General features: G+C 43.1%; 1 protein-coding gene across 1 annotated transcript in view; it reads right to left on the bottom strand.

Moving 5' to 3' along the window:
- Positions 1-13,992: 13,992 nt before the first annotated feature.
- The window catches only part of LOC136373667 (protein hinderin-like), a 37,669-nt gene continuing 28,118 nt past the window's right edge, over positions 13,993-23,543 (bottom strand). Inside the window, exon 3 of the mRNA XM_066338605.1 lies at positions 13,993-18,679. Coding sequence (XP_066194702.1) covers positions 18,463-18,679 — 217 coding nt within the window. The 3' untranslated portion in view covers positions 13,993-18,462. The remainder of the gene's footprint in view (positions 18,680-23,543) is intronic.

The raw sequence follows: 23,543 nt of genomic DNA on the forward strand, positions 1-23,543 counted from the left end.
AAAAATGTCAACAGAAATGTCACTTGAAAATTCTAATTCAGACAATTTTGACTGATCTCTGTTCATGTTTCCAGTGCCTCCACACTGGAAGCTGGCCATGTCCTCCTTGGACAGATAGAGATTTTCCTGTCCACACAGGACTTGCAGGGACCTGCTGTTAGCACCAGAAAAATTTTTGCTAGAAGGAATATCTTCACAACCTGCTCCTTCTTTGCTCCTTTTTTTTCCCAGATCAGACTGTTCCCAGCCATCAGCATAAAAGCCTGGAAAACTACCTCTAGATTGCTCACACAAGGCACACTTACATGAGTTTGTTCCTGTTCTAGCACTGCCACAAAGCATTTTCCTCCACTCTGCCCACAGGAAAATCTTTGGGGAATCACTGGGTTCCCTCTTGGCCCACAGTTAGCTGGGTTAAGGAAACCAAACCCTTTAGAATCTCTCTATATGAAGTAAAGTAACTCTTCGTCTAACCAATGGTCAGCAGATCCTGCCATTAGGAACTGACATAATGAATTTGAGTAAAAAGCCTCCTTTCTGTTCAAGTAACTCCCTCCCCTTGATGAGCTGCTATTTCAGACAGACTTGAGAGTTTTTTCCACTCAAAGGCCTTCCATCAAAGGCCACTCATGTGGGGCACCTTTTTGTAGTGTTTGAGATATTCTTTATGATTTCATTCTTTCTCCACCTTGCTGCCTGTCTTCCCCACACCTTCCTGGCCAAAGGCATCACACACTGCTCCAGAGGTATCCTGCTGTGCCCATCACTCCCTGGACACAGATTGCTGCATCCCCACTTTCAGGAGTGTACAGCAGAGCTGTGTGACAGAGAGAAGTTGCATTTGCTCTTCACTCCCAGGCATCTAATGACCTCACGTGGCCTTTTATCTTTGTTTCCCTGCCCACTTGTATTCACATTATTCCCTAACCAAACATCAAGTTATAATTCCCTGCTTGTCTTTCCAGTCTCCCCAAATCTTCTTGTTTTACTTCCACTGTCCAAACCAGCCCATCTATCTCCTCCCACTTTAGCTTCACCCACACATTTCATTATCATGTTGTTTATTCCCACTTCTAGATGATTAGCAAAGACATTAAATGACTGGCAGCCTGCCCAGAGAGGCCATTACCTTTGGGGTTGATAACTTGTTTTATGCACTTAGAGTGGAGAGAGCAGCAGAACTGGGCAGTTCTGGAAGGTCCTGAGCAGCACCGGGAAGATCCAGAGGAAGCTCCACATCTCCACATTTTCATCACACTGGTAATCTCTGCTCGCCCTCCACCACCATGTAGAGTCACCATGTGCCCTGGGACAGCCCCAGGCAGGGGCCTTTTAAAAGGGAGCAAGAGGGAATGAAGAGGAGAGCTGGTAGGGACCATGATTATTTATCAGGGATTTTTCTGCTCCACAAAACTGTGAGAAAAGAAGGGTAGCAACTAAACAAAAGCACCACATCATCTGCTACACAGTGGCTTTACCACCTGTAAGGGGTAGGGAGCGATGCAACAGCATGGTGTTGATAAACTCATTAAAATATTACATTTCAGAGTGTGTTTTAACTCTGACTGAGGTGAAAATGTTTCATTTGAGAAAATGCTCACTGAGCACCAGCGTCTCCATGGTCTCAGTGGGGAGTTGAGTAAAATTCCTTTGCAGAACCTCCCTCAGCCTTCATGAGCCCAAGTTCCAGCAGGGACAAAAGATGTCACGTACACACTGTGGAGGGAATGGTTTTACCAGGCTCCTGAGGGGTCCCAGGACAGCTGTGAAAGCAGACACCTTGATACCTGACAAGCTGCAGCCTCAGACCTCTGCTTTCACTTCCCCAGTGGGAAAAACACTTTTTCTTGAAAAAGATCTCCTTGTCAGTGTAGTGCCCACCACCAAAAACCCTGCAAAAGGCAACTTACACAAGGGCAGCATGTTTCCTGATGGTCCCTTCACCAGTTTTGGTGGTCTTTGTAGACTCTCAGCCTGCCAGAACAGTCTGGACAGTCACTAGAATGCCTCAGAGCAATGATTTTGCTAAGCAGCTCTGCGTAAAACAGTGGTTCCAGATCAGAGCTCTTCCCCACATGAGTAGTCACATTTTCACCAGCTAGGCTGCTTTCAGTGCAAGGAAGAAGCTGGTCACCCTTACAGAAAAGGGGGCTTTTAGAAATACAGATCTTACCTGCCTTTTACACTTCTTTAAAGAACAAGATGCAAAGCAATCTCTTCCCCAATGAATAAAATCACTGAATTGAGAAAGAAAATGTACCAGGTGGCTTCTACTCTTTCCCGCCTTTAAAAAAAAAAAAAAAAAAAAAAAAAAAAAGGAAGAAGAAGAAGAAAAGAAAGTAAGAGAAAAGGCTTTGAGCCGTTCTTCAAAGGCTGTCTGATTTGCTTTGAATAATATAAAATGATGATGGAGGGAAAAAAGAGAATATTAAACTCAAGGCTGTAAAAGCTGTGCACTCAGGCTGAGCCACTGAAAAAGATCCACATACACTTTTCATGAAATAACCACAATGAACCCTCCTTGTCTTTGTAACAGCTGGGGCATCAGCAGCGATGCAAACCTGGGCCCAAACATGGCCTGGGTAACAAAAGCTGGGGTGCTTCTTCCCTGGAGATGTGTCCCCCCTTGATACATCCAAATGCCCCATACTTCACTGTGGGTTTCTCCACAGACTCCTCTGTGTGCCCCATCCTGGGCCAGAGCTCCCAGAAAAGGGAGGCAGGAAAGCAGGACAGTAGGGACACACAGAAATAGAAGGAAAAATGAACAAAAAAGTATTTTCTTCTGAGCTCCCCCGAGAAAATTAGTGTGAAGCTGGAAGGAGCTGATTGCTGTCAAGGCCTGCCAGAGCCCAGATAGCCAGCTGCAGTCCCCAGGCACAAATGTGATAATAGCCAACAAGCTAAAATCATTAAGAGTAACGATTGCCTCTGGAAAGACCCCAACACCTAGGAGGAAAAACCAGTGACAGGAGAGGGAGAAAAAAAATTTAAAAAGAAATTGTAATTTCCTCTTAGCATTTCTGCACTCTGTTTTCCATAACCCCCTGATCCCAATCAAGACTCCATCACCTAGTTATGGCTCAGTATGGCTTTCCCCAGCTGGACCCAAATAATCAGTTCTTCTTCCTCTGTTTGCTGGTGGGAGACCAGAGGGAATGAGGGTGAAGGAGAAAAGGCAAACACTTGGTGAAAATAGTCCTCACCTTTAGCTGGATGGATGGCTCTTATGGATGTTAACTACTACAAAAAAGGGATCATTGTAGCTTTGTCTGGATGAATCAATCCCATGTGATGAACATTGGGGGTGTCTCTACAGCCCATGGCACGTGACACAGAAGGAGCGAAAAAATCCATTTCTTAAGCAGATCTCTGAAATGCCAGAGACAAAAAGAGTAATGAAGTGGTCTGTTCTGGGACCAAACTTGAAAAATTTTCTTCTTGCTTCCCAACTCCTTGTCCAGGCTTTCTGTTTTTCTAACCTCATCTCAAAGCAAACTCCATGAGAGCAGCCTTTGATTAGTGAACTGCTTCTGAAAGGAAGGAAAATAACAGTTTTAACAGCAAAAACAACAGAATTTGGCTCCAGTTGTATTTGTGAGAACATTGGATTCATGAGTAGGATTTCATGCTTTATCTTAGTGCAGCTCCATGTACCAAGCAGGTGTATCCCATTCAGGGGTATGTGACAGAAGTCGGAAAATTATGAATTTGCCCCTGAAGTATATGGCCCAGGAGCATACCCTGCCCAGGACAGTGCTAATAATAGAGGAAGAGGAGTACATTCACCCCAAAAAGCTCCAGTACAATGCAAGTCTACATTAACCATGTTCTCTTTGGACTCATTTGCCTTTTTGTAAACAATTCTCTGCAGAGCCATGGCTGACATTCAGGAAAGGGCAGTGAAGTGAAGCACCGGGAGCTTTTTGCACCAGCCAGTGAGCCCATTGCTAAGCTGCTTTGTGCAGAAGTTGTAGAAATCACATCCCATGCTGATGCTCACCTTCTTGGGGAGCTGGCGGGGAGGACCACATTCCTTTCCAAAGATTGTCAGGGCTCAGAGAAGCATTTAGCAAAGCCACACTGAACCTGCTCAGATGCAGCTGGAGTTTGTAAAATAGGGAACTCTTCTTCCAAAATTAATTCCTGGCTTTGGATTTCTCTGATGTAAAGAGTTTAATTTTCCAGCTCAGAAAACTCTGTGCTGTTCCTTTAGTGAAGGGATAGGAAGGTCCCCAGCCTCCCTGTCTTGACCAAAAAACCCACAAATTCTCAGGCTGTTCCTGGGAAGTTTCCTCCTGCACCTCTTCTTACCCACATGATATCCTCACATATCCTTCAGTCCCAGGTTCAGTGTTGTCATGGAAGAACATTGCACCAGCTCAACAGCACTGGCCTGGGAGAGGCAATGACCCTCAGGCCTGTGTGAGAGCAGGCAGTGACCTACAGGGTTTGTTCAAGCTCTCCAGGACCTGCTAAAGGACCTTTAGCAAATCACTCTGGATAACCAGCACATCACGCTGTCCTTAGCATCACCAGCCCCTCAAAGAACTTGTCAGTGCAGCACATCCCACTGCCAGACTGCACTGTCCACATGGCTCTCCAGTGATATTGGTGTGTCCCACCTTGGCTGCCCTAACTCTCCAAAGGACCACAAAGGCTGGCCCAGACCTCCTGCTGGCATTTTTTAGGGGGTACTTAGGCAGCTCTTCTGCATGTCTTGTCTTACACTGTCTGACGGGTTATTGATCAGGAGACATGCAAGTGGGTTTTGGCACGGCATGGTGGGAATCTGTCCCTTCCCAGCTGGACTTTACACTGAGGCCTACTGGAACATTTCTGCCATTGGTGGATATTGAGCTCCAAGCCACAGGATGCTCCTCAGACATGCCACTCAAGAATTAAACAGCTTATTTGGATACTGAGAAAATCCCACATGAATACATACTGGCACAAAGCTCGAAGGAACAATTTCATGGCCCTCCCCTATTCTCACTACATTTTGAACCCTCTGCTGCAGGAAAGTGAGTTGGCCAGTTCTCCTCTTAAAAAGAAGTGCCCGTGGATACTTACACAGTGTCTCCAAGACACAGAGACTAAATCAGATCCACAGCTGGAAGAAAACAGAAAGGAGGGAAAGAAAAAGATGAAAGTAAACAGAAAACTTCTTACACCCTGAAGTGGGAACTAAAAGGTGGAGAAATCCCATGTGAAGGACTCCATTCAGAAATCTTGGCAGAGTTTCAGACATCAGACTTCACAGCCAAGTAACTGATGGCTGAGATAAGAAAAAGAATCTGTTAGAAGTGTGTATAGTGCACACATCACCTTGGTATCTAATTAGCTAAAGGAGTCTGAGTCTTTACTCAAAAGTAAAATTTTTCCCAATGTACACAAAAGCTGATTAAACTTTAACCCCTCCCCGACCCATAAATTAACAAAGAGACTCCAGTCAAAATTATATGGTACAAAACTTGGTCAAACAAAAGTTTTCGAGCTCTTATCTCCAGTTTACATTCTCTACTGAGTTTTCCCATCCTTGATTAATGACTTGCAATTTTTATTTTGTTTTATTTTTAGGACTGTGTCTTTTGCCAGACTCCACAGTATCACTGGACTCTGAACAGACCAAGACTAATTGTCTTTTTTATAGATCAACCTGCATCTTACAGACTTTCTGTCCCCTCTCAAATCACCTAGGACGGTGGATGATCCAAGTGTGATCACAGCCAGTCTTAACATCCCAGGGTTTGTCTAAACTAGGTCATTAAGTCTGAATTAAATATATGAAATAAGGACTGGTCACACCACACCAGCAGCTCCTCAGGCATTTTCATTTGATGTCAAAGAGGTCTCTCATCTCTTTTGGTTAATTGAAGGGGTTTTACTTCAACTCCTCTTAATTCTGAGTATTGAAACAGAGTCCTGATTCAGTTTAATTAATCCTCTCTAAGAATGAATTTGAGTTAATTCTCCCATGGGTCTCAAAGCAGAGAGGTGCCCAGAAATCACTACATGGCCTAATGTTTAGAATGAGATGGAACTCTTTTGGGGTGAACTGCTAAACTCCACCTGAAGATTTCATTTTCCTTATTACTGAAGATTGGAGGAAACGTTTTAACTCAGAAAGCAATTATGGGCAGTGCTGCCATGCCCATGTTTTGATCATAAGTTTGATGAAGTGGAAAGGTCACAGCTCTTGAAGTCAAGTGCTAGAATGATATTCCCACATGCCACATAAGTTTATAACTGAAAAAACATTGGAAAAAAGCTTTGAAGCATAATAATAAAAGCAAAAACAAGACCTCAAATGCATTAGTATTTTTCCAAATCACGCATTTTTTTCATACTTGTGGTTGGCAGTGTAACATCCAACAGCATCTGCAAAACACTAAGTACTATTTGTACAGACCAAATGCTCAGGAAGAGAGCCAGAAAAATGTTCATAGCAAAATTTACCAGCTCTTAAATTTAATTACAAATCCAGAACTAAAACTGTGTTCAATGAAAATTTCACTGTGGTGAGTGCGGTAGAGATGGGCCTGAGCCTAGAGGGAGCAAAGAAGCAAATCCAGACCTCAAGAAGACTGGTCATTGTTCTGAACTTCACAACTGTGGAATAGGGACGAAAGACCTGGACCCGAGTGCCATTCAGCTTGGAGAACTCAAAATCTCTGTCAATCACCATGAGTAGCCAAAGAGCATTTTCAGAGCCAGGGGATGCAGGCACCCTGCCTGCACCACCACCTCCCTCCTAGAGGTGTCACCTCCAGCTCCAATGGGGATTGCTAGGGACTGCAAATTTGAAATCCGGCAGTGCCACATGCACAGAGTGGGCAGACAAGTGAGATCTGGCACATTCACACCGAAAAACTTTTTGACACAGCCCTGCCAACAAAAATCTGACTTTTCCTGGCTCACTCTTTTTCCATGTCTCCAGTACCTGCCCACCTTCCACTGGTAGTCAAATACACAAAGTTTTCAGTGACTTTGAGGAGATTGCTTTTTTTCTTATTTCACCCTCTACCAAATCTCATTGAGGTTTGGCTGCCCAGTGTCTCTATCCAGGGAAATTGAAAAAAGAAAATAAAAAAGCAGAGGCTGGCCCATGGCAGCCATGGCAGCCGATGGGCCTCAGCTCTGCATAGTACCGGGCAGTGGCCACATGCAGCCCTGTGGTGCAGAAACTCTGTCTCACACGATGGATGCTCTTGTAGCTCTGCAACACTGTCTACATTTATTAAGTGAAATCACTGCCTGTTTTCTGCAGCATTAAAAGTGATCTGGAGTACAATATATTTATTGATTGCTGCTAAACACACCCTGGGCCTCCCTCCAGCTTCCTCTCCCCTGTTTATTCAAGCAGAGCTCAAAGCACAGACACACACCTGCATCCCCAGGACAGGTGTGCCCTGTCCATGGAAAAGGTGATCCAAAACTCCTGCCCCTGTGTTTTACCTCTCAACAGTGATGCGCTCCCATGTACAGGGGAGTGGAAATCACCAGGAAGGAGAGGGAGTGACGAGGTGATGGGACCACTGGGCAGGCAGAACACAGCTACTGGAACTGGCAGGAGGAGGCAATGGGTGTTGGACTCCTGGGATTAAAAGGAGACACACAGATGAGGAGGCTGATGGAGGCATCTCCAGAGTTTTCCCTGGGTTGGTATTAGGGGGAGCAAGAGTGCTGCAGCAGTAACAGATGCTAGAAAGGACACCCCAGCACTTCATACGGTGGTGGGGAGACAGAAAAGAAGCACAGGCCAGGGCACAGCATATAAGGCAGTGAGTCCCACTTTGTTACTACTCCTTGACACCCTGGAAACCCACAGCAGAAAAATAAGCCCCTGGATTTATCCCCCTTTTCCAATTAGCCTCATTTCCCCTCCTCCTCTCCTCTACCTTGCTGGAATCAATCCTTGTCCTGGCATTTTAAAGGGCAATGTGCACGTTTTATGGCTGTCCCCTATAAAACCATTCTACATGATAACACATCCAGCCCTTTATTAGGGACGTTTGGCAAGTTTATTAGCCAGACATTTTTCTGCATTGACAGATGAGGTCCTGCCATCACTTCTCTGAGAGTGAGAGGCCCTCTCCCGTCCCCTCCTCCCCTCTCCTGAGCTATCCAACCCCTGATGCCAGCAGCCCAGACATCCACAGTGCGCCATCAGCCCCCTCCCTAGGCAGCTGAAGTCCTCAGTGTCCTACACCTCACCTGCAGCCAGGTGAGGAGCAGCAGCAGGACCATCTCCTTCATCCCCAGGAACTAGCAGCATTTAATTACCCTCTACAGCCACATCCACCAAAGACCCATTAACCCTTCACAGCCAGGGAAATGCTCATGGCTTCGTGCATGAAGAGGGGCAGACTTTCATATCATGGCAGGGCAACTCCCCAAGTCTCAACAGCAAGGCTGTACCTTGAGGAGTTGGAAGGGGTTTAGGTATCTCAGGGGGTAACTGCTCCCATTAGACACTAGGAAACCAATTGGCCTTTGTAGTTTGGGCACTGTGATGCTTTGCCCCAGCCAACCCCAATCCCAAGGCCACCCCAAACATAAGACCTCATTTCTGCAGCACCCCATGATGAGATGAAGCTGGGCCAGAAGTTCAGCAGATGTTACATGGAGCACAGGGGCTCTGCTTCCCAAAAAACCAGAACTATGCTGCCAAAGTGGGTTTGTCTCAGCCCTCGGATGCTGACGCCACTGAGGCTGTGTCTGTGCCAGCTCCTCCTCCCTGTGAATGGGAGGACTTGATGTAAAGCCAGCTTCAAGTTTTACTGTCCTGTGCTCACAGATGTCCATGTGTGTAACAGTGAGCAAAAGAGTCAGCAGGGGTTTAATGGGGGGGGTCAGAGATTAAGAAAAGAGAATGGAATTTATCTGAGTGCTTACCTGGTGCCTCCTCACCACACTCCAGGGCGGCCACTGGCAACCACTGAGGGATCTGATCCCCCTGACACCAGCACAGCCAGAGGGGATGAGGCCCTGGTAAAAGAGAACAAGCAAACTTCTGGCTCAGATTGCATCCCAGTCAGGAGGCTGTTGGGCAGTCCTTCTCCCAGGTCAAGGCAGATGGTCCTTGTCACCTTTCAGGCACTTTGATGGCACACTGCACATTAAAATGGGAAGAAAATACAAGGCCGTGTTGTGATTCCCACCCTGCAGGGAGCCTCCCACCCAGCTGTAGTTTCATTCACTGATCTCTACCCGTTGCTGCTGTTTAACCCTCGGCAGGACCACGGGGAGCAGTGGTGGGCTCACTGCACCTTCCAGCTCCCCTGCCCCATGTTGGTTCACATGTCACATTCCCAGGCTGTGTTATTCTTAAGTGCTGTAAATCTCTCACTATTATTCTCCCACTTGATATAGTGAACTGTGTCATTTTGAAAGGAAATACATAACAGTATATTAAAGAAATCATGGATCTCCTCATTCATGTTTAAAACAAATTTATTACAATGTAAGAAACCCCGAATAGCATGAATTTATTATAATGATTTAAGGCTCATGGCACTTGAGTTAAAAATGTCTCTCAATAAATAACTTTCCCTTGAAAACACAGCAAATTAATATAGTTTACCATTTCCAAAGTTATATAAATCCAAGAGGCTTAAATCAACAGTACGCTGGATAAGATTACTGTTGCTCAGCCACAGACTGGTATTACAGCTCAGAGGGATGGAAAAAATGGTGGAAAATGAATGGTGCTTTTTTTCTTTTTTTTTTTGGTCACCTTTCTCTCCATTCCACCACCCTAGGCTATGTCTGCTCTGTGAAAGTCAGACTAATGTGAAACGGATGACAGCAGCTGTGGCCTCTGCACACAGGTATCATTAAAACAGAGTGGCTACTTCGCCACCAGACTCAACAAGCACTGCTCTGATATTTCCCCAAAGTGCCTCCAAAACACACAGCCTCAGTGCTTTCCATAGCAGTGTTTTAATTTGACTGCAACCCAGGAGCTGAGATGTCTCCAGCTTGGCTGCCTCCAACCTTGCTGCAGCCTCCCAAGTCTAGAGCAAGCATGGGGCTCTAAAAACTGCCTGGACACTGACCTTAGCCCAGTGCAGGAACATACATGGATGAAATAGGAAGGGAAGCAAAACCCCACACATGGCCATAGCCATCAGTGGAACTGGCAGTTTTTTGCCTGGCCCAGAACTTACTCCAAGAGCAGTCTGTGGAGCTCAGCAGCTGTTGGGGACAGTAGCCTGGGCACATCTCTGTGTCCTGGGGAGCAGTGGTTTTGCTCAGTTGCATGCACAGCTGGGTACCAGCTCATGGAGAAAATTTCTCACATCTTCTCCCTCCCCATGGACCTTCCTTCTCCACAGGCCACCCTCCAGGCAGCAGGAAGAGCTCAGCATCATCAGCTGAACAACCAGGCAGCCCTTCCCAGGCAGCCCTTCCCTCAGCAAGGTTTTCTATCCCCTTTTCCTTTACGAAGGCATAATTTTTTTTCTCTTTACTGTCAGCATGTCAATTTTTTCCACAACATGGGTGATGACTACTTTTTTAAACAAAGTACAGCACTAGTGACATCCTGACACTGCCAATACAGCCAGAGTACACCCACCTGAGCTTTTCAACACAGGAAGTTAGGGCTGTTAAGAGTCAGATTGACAGCCTTGGTCATCAAGCTGTTCAGCAGATGACAAGGAGTTATTAGAAGTAGACAAGGCTTTCAGGTCATCCAGTCCATCTCCCACCCCACCTTTTAATTGTCTCTCTCACCCATGCTATAAATATCTGACTCTTCTCATCTTGTTTCCTCATTATGTCAATTATAGCAGTCCCTGATCATTTTTATTACTCCTCACTGAGATCTCTCCAATCTGCCAGTAAGCTCTCTGGTAATGAGATCGCTGTGCTAAAGGCACAAGTGCAAATAGAGGGGCACCAGCTCCTCTGACAAGGAGCCATTTCCTCTGCAATTCAGAGATGTCATTGCCTCCCCACCTGCAGCTCAAAAGTCTCCTCATCTGTTTTTGTTGCTATCACCAGCCTTATGCTTTGTTCACTCTTCTCCTTCTGAGAGTTTGTGTTGTCTAGGTCTCCCCCATCCCATCAAGAATGTGTCTGACAGATTGTTATCAAGGTGCCTGAGTTCACAGTACTGTGCCCACAAGTTTATGCTCCATCCCAAACTGAGACCTGCAATCTTTTTCTTTCCTGCTTGGTATTTCTACTTCACATTATTCTTTCCTCCTCAACTCTTCTAAATTTAGCAGGCCCCCCTGGTTTCACTTCTTAGAGAATTTCCTCTTCAAGAAACAGAACCATAATCCTTAAAAAAAAAAAAAAAAAAGAAAAAAAAAGGCTTCTGAAAGTGGCAAAAAAGTGCAGAAATGGGTGTGTGTGGAAGCTGCAGAAATGAGGCCACACTGTCACCATTTCACATCAGCAGCACTGGAACAGGGTATCCTGCTCTAGTGTAAACCCTTCAAGATGCATAAATGCTAGAGAAAGTTCAGAAACAGGCCCTTCAAATCATCCAGGGGCAAGAAAAGACATTAGGACACAAGGTATAAAGGATGCTATCTCAACAAAGAGAAGGCTCAACCACGAGTTTATCATTGCCTTTGGGGTACTCCAGTCTGGCAACATGGCAACTTTGTAATACTTCTTCTAGAGGCACAACACAGTCCAGCAGCTGGATATTCAGGTAGATCCCCTCATCCTCAAAATTCTGTAGAAGGAGAAGCAGTTTTGTAGAAGCAAGAATGATTACATGCTGGAAAATTTTGACAAGGCACTTTTAAAATTTCAATGCAACTTCCTTGCAGTCATCTCTAATTTAAGAACGAACTAGATTTTGTGTCTATGAATTCATCTTGTCCTTTCCCTCATTATCAGGTGTAGCAGAGGAGAGGAATTCCCATTCTGTTCTTAATGCTCAAAGCACTCAACACTTTGTGTTTGGGGAAGTGCTTTAATCAAATCCATGCTTCAAGGTTCTAATGTAGTTGCCAGTAAACAACCAGGAAATATACCTTTCTTTCAGCTTTTCACTTTCCTCTTGTCTGTAGACAGGAGACCAGAAAGAATGAACTCACACAGGTTATTGAATGCTCTGTATGGAAATTACTTTGTTTTATAATCTCAGGATAAATCCTGAATCAAGGAAACTAGGCTCTCACTGCAGCTCATGGATTAGTTCATCTGCTGGGACCACCTGGGCATGTCTCGCCTCCTGTATGTCAGGACCGCACCTCTTAGTGACATCTGAGTTTCTCCAGTTTAGCTCCCCAGTGCCTGAAATTACCTCTTCAAGCCTCAAAATACATGAAGCCTGGGCACTTCAGCTTCTGTTGAATAGGAATGTCTAGTCCACATGTTTCTGCTCTTACAGGTTACAGTTCACAGACATATTTTGGTGGATACCTCCAGTGCCTTCTGCTGTGGGCACTGATACAGATCACAGCCTTTCTCAGATGTGGTGCTACACACAGTTCAGCACAGAACCCACAGTGAAGGGAGGCATATTGTCTTCCCCAGAGCTGGAAAACAAGTACAGCTCCCCACCAGACCATCCTTTTCCTGGGATGTTCTTCCACCTTCCATTAACAAATGCAGGAGTCCTCAAGAACCAGCACTGATCAGGCTAAGTTGGGTTTCTTGCTGAATTCTGATTCCAAACACCCCAGTCAGGGATGAGCACGAAAGCTCTGCTACACAGCTATGCCAGAGATGCTCAAGGTAGATGTCTCTCAGCTATGTGGAGTCACAATACTGTAAAACATTTATTGTGCCTGTGAGCAGACAAGCCTTCCAATGATGAAGGGAGCAGGTCTAGGTGAAGAGAGACATTTTCCAGAGGAAAGCCACCCAGTTAGAGCAGACTACATTGCTTCTGCTGGTTTAAATAACTTCGTTCAACATTCTGTGTTATCTTATGTAGCATGCAGTTATGTAAATTTATATATCATACACTAATTAGCACACAATTTCATAAATTTAGTAACAATGAAAAAGGAGGTTTCTAACTAATCAGACTGTGCTCTCTCCCTCATAGATGGTACAAATTCAAATACAGCCTGGAGGTCGTATTTGAGAAAATTTTTGCTGTAACTTCTAGAGTTTAAGCCCAGCCTCACAAGCACTTTCAAGGACTGTATTCTGGATATCTTAGGCTCAATCTCTCTGAAGTGCAGCTAAGCCCTTTTCTCTCCTTCCTTAACACCAAACTTCCACAGCTCATCAGATCACTCCAAATTTTATTAGTTTATCCTGATTCTCACTCTCCAGTCTCCTATTCTTTGGCCATCTAAGTCACCATTCCTTGCAAGCAATTGAGTTCAGTCCATGCCCTGGGTTGTACCCAGGTTCTGCACAGTTGCTCTCCATGTGCTCTGGCCTCCCTCTGTCCAGCTGCTCTAAAGGGGAGACACTAAAGTTATGGCAAGGTAATTTCCTCCTTTCCCTCATTTGCCAAGCATGCCTTGGACAGTAGCCTGTCAAATGCAGGAACATGATTTGGAAAATGATGTGGAGTCATAACGCTCTTATGGGAACTAGTGTCTGAAAACATTTCTCACTTTGGGATACAAGCACACAGTTTTTCTTCATCAGCTTATTCCAGTTTAACAACTCATCCTTGCCCTTTGGTTCACTCCTACTTCATCTCCACCTTTGATACAGTTATCTGCCTTGCATCTTTGTCCTTTCTTGCCTTCAGCTCCATCCTTTCTTCCTGACTCTTTAATTCACTTTTTTGTCCCAAAGCACGGTGCTGGCTCTCCAATTCTCTTCTCCTTTGTACTTTTCACCTCTCCATTACTTTGCACTCCAAAGGAGGCCTTGCTCCTTCTCACAGTAAGACCCATGCCCTGGAGAGGAAGAGAAGGCTTAAAACAAGTTCTTCATGTATCTTAGCAAACTGGAGACTCACAACATAATATGATGTGATGCTGTGGGAAGCAGAACACATTGTCAATGGCAGTACTGATATCTGAGCTGGACAAAAATCAGAAGATAAGCCAAATATAAGTCTGGAAGAATAAATTAAACCCCCAGATAATTTATTAGATTAAGAGCTGACATACATATAAATACATGCTTGAGATGGGATTCAATAGCAAGACTGGAAAGGCAAGAAATGAAAGGAGTGTGATTATTATGGGGCCGTGATGTGCAAGGTGCACAAAAGCAGTAACGACACAAACAGCCAGCAAGTGTGTGTACACAAACCACATGAGAAGAACACAAACTGAAGGCATGGGTAAGAGCCTTAGCAGCTGTCATGTTACTCCACAAAGCCTTACGGAAAACACAGCCTGATGTGTAGCTGAAGCATATTTACTGGGAACACTCTGGACAAACAGTCTGTGCTGGACCAACTCCCCAGGAGCAGCTCCCAAAACAGAAGCTCAAACTTAAAAGGACACTGTCACATCATTACTTTTGCTAATTTAATTTATGCATTTCCTCTACTGTTTTAGCAGACGGAAAACAATTTCCCTCCCAGTACCAACTACTGATTTTGTCCTTTCCTATTTGACAATCATTGATTTTTTTTTTCTAAGGCTATAAATGTTTTAATAACTTCAACTTTGTAGTGCCTTATGGCAAAATATCTTTGCTTGCACTGACTGCTAAACACTATTCCTAATGTACTGCTGATAACTAGAGCAAGAGCTAGCATTATAAAAAATGATTTTCCACAGGGTCTAAGAAATTAATAGCTTTTGTTTCTTTTGTCCACATCTCACAGAGAGTTAAAGCACACAGCTCTTCACCTATCAGGCATTTCAACCATCTTTTACTAGAAAACATTTCTTCACAAAGGTGTGTCCCTGTGTAGGTATGACTGACGGACAGCACCTTGAGCATAGAGCCCACAATCCTGACAATGTCCTTTTTAGAAAGAGCTACAACAAAAAAATACAGATTCAAACCAAAAGTCACCTTCAGAATTAGAATTTTTCACAGACTAAGTGATCATAAGAAATTCCAAAGCAGTTAAATATTAGCACCCACAAAAGAACAGAATGTTCCCACGGAATGTTCTCAACACAAAGGCACCTTTCAAGAAACATATACATATTTTTTGCTGTTTTGAAAGGTCAGTTAGGATTTAAAAGAAAGGGCAATTAAAGTTTCAGACAAACTGGAAAAGAGATGAGAAGCAACTGGACTGAAATCAGAGAACTGTTTCTCTATAAATGCCAACACTTAAAAAAAACCCACCACAAAGCTGAAAAAAACACATGCAACAGCCCCAAACTCTAAGATCTATGCGATGGTTATCCCCAAATTTCCTGCTGGTCCTTGTACATTCTTCTCTTCTTTCTTCTCCTTTTTCCCACCTTCTTTAAGCAGCAGACTGCTCAGCCAACAGAATAAGAAAACTTATGCTCCCACCTGCTGTACTTAGGCCAGGGCACTGAATACATCTTTTGGGCTCTTAGCAGAAACCTGGGCCTTCACAGGCCTAGGGAGTAGAACAAGTGGGACATTCAACAGCAGATGGATATATTCCAGAAAACTGTAATACTTCATAAAAGAAGGACAGACCACACAGGGACTTTCCATAGCAGTAGTTTTCTGGTCCAACAATGGTGCTTTCCTACTTTAAACTTCTCCAAGCAGCTTTTAAAATTCAGCTGGGATGCACATAAAGGATATCATTCAATTTGTGATTAAGACTGGGCCTGAATGAAGCAGCCCAAAGGAACCTGAGGTTCTTCTTCCCCTTCATTCTCTTCTCGTTTCACTGACAGAGCATGGTGCTGCCAGGGGCTGCAGGGCTCTCATCTGAGATCCAGCTCTCAGATCATCATAGGTTGCACAGGAGCAGCATGTGGAGGCAGGCAGTAGCCATACCCCAAGCATCAGTACAGCAACTCAACCTAGCCATTAAGATAAGCAGGGTTGCCTAAAGAGACTGTCTGAAAAGCAGTACTGGCCCATGAAGTGGTGTTTGGGAGCAAATGGCCTAGAACTTGCCCGTACTGGATCAATTCTACCTTCCCCTCGCTGCAATTTTACTGTGCAAAATGATTATTTTAGTCTCACATTTCTAGGAACACATGCCGGTGGCTACTGTTACAATAAAATATGAACACTGCATTGTGGAGAAAATGACCATTAATCCTGTAATGTGCAGTCATTTTTACCAATTCGGCACATTTCTTTAAATAACCAACTACATGCAGTAGATGGAAATGCATTTAAATAAACTGAAATAGATACAGCATGAATAATTAAAGTTGGCAGGAAAGTGTGCACTGTGAGTTGCTAATGGAAATAATTACTGATTTGACTTATTTACAATGGAGCCTGGAAACAGGATCAAAATAGTGCAAGTTAGTGAAAATGTCTTAAGACTGCTCTTGTACTAGCACTAATCTGTATTTCATCTTGAAAAGTACATCAAATAGGTTTTGGATCTCTACAATGTCCGACTCTGTTCTGCTATTTCAAGGTGTAGTGGTTTAGCATGAATATGAAAAGTTTTGGGTTTTTTTTTTAAGGAAGTTTTAGTATGGATTGTGATTGACAGCTTGGCTGCTGATTAAGAGTGTTTTTATGTTTCTGGAAAACACAGTTTTGAATTACAGGTTTCAGGTGACTTGTTTTTTTTTCTTTTTGGCTGGCAAGGAGCTAACATCACCTCGTGAGTCAGGGTTTGGGCTGGGCCCCCCAGGGCTAGGCCTGCCAGGTCTCAGGGGGCCCTGCCTGTGGGACAGTGGGTGAGGTTGGCTGTGGTTTTTTGGGGGTTTTTGTTTTTCTGATGGGGAGAGGAGGACTGCAGATTTCAGATCGGTGGTGTTGGCCCTGTGCCAGAAGCCTCCAGTCCGAAGGAGGAGAGACTTTTTGGGAACTTTTCTCTGGAGCTCCAGGGAGCTGATCCAAGTTTGAGTTGCTTTAGATCTGACCAGGGGTGGAGGAGGTTTCGTCCAGCAGCGTTCCTGAGCAGCTCCTTTTCCCACTTTCTCTCCCACACCCTGTCACCTGTGGCCTTGAAGTTCTGGGAGTCAGCTGGAGAGGAGAAAAAGCTCTAGGCAAAGACTTTAACCTTTTTCCCTCCTCCATGAAAGACAGAATGATTTGAAATGTAAAAAAACAGCATTGAAATAAAGTCAGTGAAAGAACTGAGAAAGACTATTGGAAGATGGGATGGAGGAAGTTGACATTTTGGACTGGACTTCTCTAGATGTGAATTATGGGGAAATAGACTATTTTTGTAATATCCTAATGTTGCTTGGGGGAATGCAAGTTCTAACCAAAGGGTTGTGTGTATTGATATACATGGGGTTTAATTGATAATTTTGATTAGAATATGGCCCTGGCTCCTGGGAAAGAATAAGGAGGTCTCTATTTCTTTTGAGATAGAGGCAATTTTAAAGATAGAAGAGAATCCCTGTTTTGTACAAGAAAAGCATTCTTAAAAAAATACCCCAAACATGCAGAAGCCCATAAACAGCTTAAAAAACTATTATATGAGTGAAACTACACAGATTCTGCAGAAATTCTGGGCAGTTGTAGCTCTGTGGCCTTAAAAGCCACCAAACCTTTCCTTGTGGCGTGTTCTCCATAACCCTAGAGAGGCTCCTCTCCCAAGGTGATGTAGGATGGTGTTTAAATGGTGGCAACTGACTAAAAATCATGGTTCTCTCTCTGTAATGAATAAAAAAGTAAACAGTTTGGGGGGGAAGGTGTTTGAATGTCTCTTTTTTTCTTCTTTTTCTCTTTTTCTTTAGTGTATATTAAAAAAATCTATCTGTTTTTACTTTTAAATTGTGCCTATTTTGCCTTTTTCTCCCAAAGTCCTATCTCCCAGTTGACAAACAAAATTTGACAAATGTAAAACCATAACACAGGGTTACGTTACTCAGCACATAAACTCTGTCAAATATCACTGATTTAAAGAAGACTATAATTCAAACCTGTGCCTAGTACATCAACCTGCAACATCATCTATTAACATTATCAGACACTGTAGAGTTGAGCTTACAATATATCCCCTAGAAACTCAGCATCTTAAATATCAGAATGTTGAAGGAAAAAGTAGATCATAAAATCAGTGAAGAAGTAGTAAAGTGCGTATACTTTTATAATATGCCAGGTTTTAAACAGACTGGTTTAACTAGAAAATAATCTGCTTTGAACATGCTAGTTCTTGAATGTTAGGCAGTTCTTGCAAACTGCTTTAGAGCCAAAAAAAATCGATAATGAAATATACTTCTGATATAAGGCTGGCAAAACTGTGACTTCAATCTATTAGAAAATGTTGTACATTAAAAAAAAGCTATTTTTAATTGATTTCTTGGCACATGAAAGGTTTAGGAAAAAAGTTAACACTTTCTGATTGGTGTACCCCAATAATATACTTGCATCATGATTACTAAACCCAAAATGAAAATGGATGCTAATTAGCTATGTTTTAAAAGAGGGAAAACAAGTAGTGATCATTCAAATAATTTAAGAGTAGCTGTAGACCAAGGAGTTGTGTCAAATGAAGAAGATCTCCTCGAGGAGGCGACTCTCCTCCAGCTCATCTGCTCTGCTCCTGGGGCTGCAGGGGGTCTGGCACCAAGAGGAGGACAGCCCACGGCTTGCACAGCAGGGCATGTGCGTTTTGTTCTTGTCACAAGGCTCTCGGCAGAGGTGTCCTACACCTGGTACTGGGTTCATAGCTTCCACGGGGTCAAGAAGAGAGGCTTCATACCTACAGAAACACACCAAGAAAAGAGCTCTATGAAGATCACACTGTGCAAGAACTCAATCCAGTTTTCCTGCCTCCATAAATCAGACTAGACCAACATTTGCCTGAGAGAGGCCACAGCACAGAACGAATTTTGCTGTATGGACTCCTGTCAGTAATTTTTCAGTACACAGAGGTACTGAAACAGAGGCAAGCAAAGCATGGGTGCTCAGGTTATTTTAGGCTGTTTCATCAGCTTTTCCATTTGAGGCGTGTATTGTCTTAGTTGCACTCTGAAGACTGAATGCAGACCTCAGAGAGATGATAGTCAAATACACCAAACAAGGCAGACCCACGCCGGTAGTGGTAAAGTGACTTACACACATGTTGCACTCTTCCTTTCCCCCCCCCCCCCCCCCTTTTTTTGAATAGACCTCTACACTTGATTTAGTTTCTCAGGGAATTGAAAACAGAAGGAGACTTTATTATTATTGCCACAAACTACATGTGCTTCCTGTAAATCTCTGTGTGCTACATGGAGTCTGTCTGGTGGAAGCACTGAAGCAACAGAATCTAAGCAAGGCAAAACAAAATCAACACTTGAGGCACTAAGAGAAAAGACAAAGGTGCTGAGCATCACTCAGGCAGTCCTTTAAGTGCAAGTACAGACGTGGGGGAAAGTTGGTGATCTGGTAATGCTCACCGAATAATGGCAGGTTCTTGAGACAGGGACTTCCTATTAATATTCACAGGAGACAAGATTTCATCTAAATACCAGCACAGGATTGATCATGACAATGTAATTCCTCCTGTCCAGTTTTAAATGTCTTAAACAATACCATTTCCACTGCTTCCCTAGGGAGCCTGTTCTTCAGTGATCTCTCAGTGATATGTAAGAGCTATCATTCCAGAGTTTTACCCTAAAGTCTCTTTCTTCCATGCTGTTGTTAGCACCAAGCTGCTTGATGTTCCCAACCCTGATGTGATTCACATATTCAAAGGCTTTCATGCACCAAATGCTATTCACATTATTCACCCAAATGAAACTATCAGCACAGATGATTGGATACATTGGCTAGCTCTCTTGTAAGCAAACAGAATTCAGCTATAGCACAAGGAAACACCTCAAGCTGTTCTCGGCTTTGAGAAAATCCTCTTTTTCTACTTTTATGACTGTAAGAATCTAGAAAGACTAAGCAACTAAGACAGCTGGGGAAGTTTCTCAACTCAGATGGGATGAAAAATTCTTAAGAACAAACGTTTACAGGAGTTTATGGAGATGAGAGATTAGCAGTGGCCAGGGTACCTTCCTAAAGGCAGACCCCCACTTGTGCTGTCCAACAGCCTCATGCAGCAGCAGCAGGTAAAAGGTTTTCCTACGCTGAGCTAGCCATGCCATGAAAAACACCCTTCTTTATCTCCACAAGTAAGTACTACATCCCATCCATCATCAGAACACTGCCACATAATCATTTAGACTGGAAAAGACCTCCAGGACCATCAAGTCCAACCTTTGACTGGTCTCTGTCCTGCCAACCAAGACCAGAGCAGCGAGTGCTACATGTGGTCATTTCCTGAAAGCCACCAGGGACAGTGACTCCTCCACTTTCCTGGGAAGCCCATTCCAGTGCTTGACATGACAAGTTACTTTGTCCATAACAAAATAGCTCATTTTTATACCTGAGACACAGAGCTAACTCCCTCAGCTCAAAGGAGTTAGCAGTGGTACTGATGTGTTAATACCAATGTTAATGGTGACTACTGAAGTTATGCTATAAAAGCTATTTCTTTCAATTTTTGTTGTTTCTTCCAACCTGATGGTCAGGGTCATTTTCCAATACAGTCTGACTTGACATTACTGCCTCACAGAGCTCTCTCCTGTTTGACTACAGATTGCTTTATTTTCCTGAAGATGTGCTAGCTTTAATCTCACAATTGAAAAGCCAATTTGCAAATTTCTTTACCATATTTTAAGCATTTCTACATGTCTCTCTTGTCTTAGATGTCTTATGTCTAAGTAACAAAAAATGAGTGGCTCAAAAAAAAATAAAAAATACATCTTTTGTTCCAATTGCTTGTTTGTGGCTAACCCTAAGCAAACATAATGTCTTTTAGTTACCCTAACCAAAAAGTTCAGACAGACATGGAGTTTTGGGTAGCCAAACCAGTTTCCTTTAGAGAAATCTGTTGTTTGTACTAGCATTCAGAAAGTACTTTTAAAAACTGAAACTCCTCAAAGAGTTATCTCTAACATAAAATAGAGTAAGCTGCACTGATAACAAGAACTAGTGCACAGATATATGAGACTTTTCACATGGAGAAAGTTTAAGACTAGACTCTATATAGATACACACATATGGTTTGAACCCCAAAGAAACCCAGCTAACACATACACTGCTTTCATTAGCCACACCTAAAACTTCTTTTTAGATTAATCTAGTCTAGCATACGAATGCTTATCTCCTCTGACAGTAGTGCTATCATAAAATTTCAATTTCTCCAGCAGCCACATGCAATAACAGATTAGGCAGGGGAAACCAAACCAGCCAGTGCATTAGCAGCAAATGTGCAGGCCCTAGATTTCAGCAGCACCTTCAAGTTCATTTCTTCTGCAAGTTTATCTAAGTTTTACAGCATTTCTGCTATCAGGAAGGCGAAATGATTTGGCAGATTACAAGCACAGCAAATAGCAAAGATTATGTAAAAGACCAGGTGTTGTAAATCAGTCTATTTGACACCACAGTTATATATGCAATAAAGTGAATGAACTCTGCTAACAGAGCACTATCTGATAAAGAGAATGCTCCTTGCAGGTATTTAGTATTTAATCCCAGGATAATGGTTTGCCCTGGTTTGTCTAAGTAACATCAGACAGCATCTGGCTGGAGGCAACAGAGTAGACCTAGAATGGTTTGAAACTTGCAAAGACAATTTTCTCACCATTTATTTGTATCCTAATATTTAAAGAAACACAGTCAGAATGCTTGAATCCTGAATTGCAACTTTCTATACAACCAGGATATGTATTATTTGCATGACCTTAATAAAAATGTAAGTAAAAACAAGCATTATTATCATTACTATTATTATTATTATTATTATTATTATTATTATTATTATTATTATTATTATTGTAACACTTAATGGCTTCAGTGAAGTCAAAGCTACAGGATCAGCCACTCAGAAGTCAGAACATTTCAAACAGGAAAACTGATTTGGCAAACTTGCCTTGTGAATAGTGAATGCTCTTTTAAGCAAACTAAGGGCCAAGGGTCCCCTTATAGTGTTCCTGCTTCCAGAGGAGAAAAAAATCCCAAACATTCCGCAGAAGTACCAGCACTGTACATTAAGCCACATACAGAAAATCCTCCTGTATAGATGTTCAACCAAGCATCTAAATGTCTCATCAGTGCTGGTGCTTACAGACATTTTCTTTGATAGGTTTTGCCCTCCCAACAGAAGGAAAATGGCATGGGCAACTGTTCCTTTAAGGATGCTGAAAATTCAGTGTGTCCTCACTTTTTTGGTACATTAGCCAGTGTGCTGGAAGGTCAGTGAGCAAGGGGAGTGCAACCCAGGTTCTTGTAAATGGATCCATGGATCCCTTGGAGTGAATTAGAATGAAATGTCACACAGTCCAATGGGTTAAAATATACTCAGTCTCGGTGGGAATGTCCAAGCACCATCCCTGAGGTGGGGCAGGGGCGGAGGTATGTGGAACTTTTATTGCTCTGGTGGAAGGCCCCAGAAATTATTCAGTGGGCACTTAGGGAGTCTTTGATAGTTAATGATGCCTTCACAGGGACTGCCTCTCAGTTTAGCCAATAAAGCCCAATCAGATCTTCCCCCAGGGGAAGGTGGCAGTTAAACAATTGAGGGAGTTACTGTAAAGAGGAGCAAATAGCATAGCAAGAAGCACCATCACACCTTGCAGGATCCAGGCCCTGATAGTTCACCTCTTCTGTCTCATGCAGACTAGCATATGTACACCCAAAAACTCACCTCCTTCCTCAAGAGATGCAAACCTGGCCTCCACAAAGCACCCTGGCACCTCCACAAATGGGCAAATGTTATGAGTCATTAATCACTAATAGTCCAGCCTCTCATAGCATCTCTGCAACAGACTGGAAAACAATCTTTTTTGAAACTTTCCCCATGTATACTTTTTCATCTAACTTTAATGAGCTTCAAAGTCTGCATGTTTCATCATGGGAGAAGAAAATTTTTAAGGTCTACAAGTTGGAAGTAAAAGTCTAACTATTTAGACAGATAAAGTTTGGTGAAAGTAATCTTCTGAAGTCTCCAAAACACTCATCAGGAGACAGAACACCAAGAACTAGTGAGTGTAGAAAACAGAAGGAAGGCAGGGCCATGGGCAAGAGGATAGAGATGAGAGTAAGGAGACTAGACCATAGTAAGCTTTGAAACTCTTCTTTCAATGAAGAACTTTCACCTTTGCTTTTATTGCAGAACATAAAACTCCAAATACAGCTCACAGAACAGTAGAGAGATGCCCAGTCTGGGAGGCTGGTACCACTGGGATCAAGCTAGTACAGCTGGGTCAGAGCAGAATTGCAACCTGGGGAGCAAAATCCACCCTGGTCAGGAATTGCACAGTGCTGTGAAAGCATTTCCTTTATCACCTCTGCATTACTAAAACAGACTGCTAGAAATTCGTCTTTTCAGCCACTAAAACCCTTTTGGAAATTTTATTAGAAACTCTCAGCATTGGCTCTTAATTAAATAAGTATCTAGTAGAGTTTATATAAACTCTAAATGTAGAAAGAGTTTTGTAGTCTATCACTAAGATAACAGGAAACATCATAAACCATTATGATTCATAAACCATTATGATTTAAAAAGGAAAACAAAAATAAAGATGGCACAG

Source organism: Sylvia atricapilla, chromosome Z (genome assembly GCF_009819655.1).
Source record: "Sylvia atricapilla isolate bSylAtr1 chromosome Z, bSylAtr1.pri, whole genome shotgun sequence".
NCBI lineage: Eukaryota > Metazoa > Chordata > Aves > Passeriformes > Sylviidae > Sylvia > Sylvia atricapilla.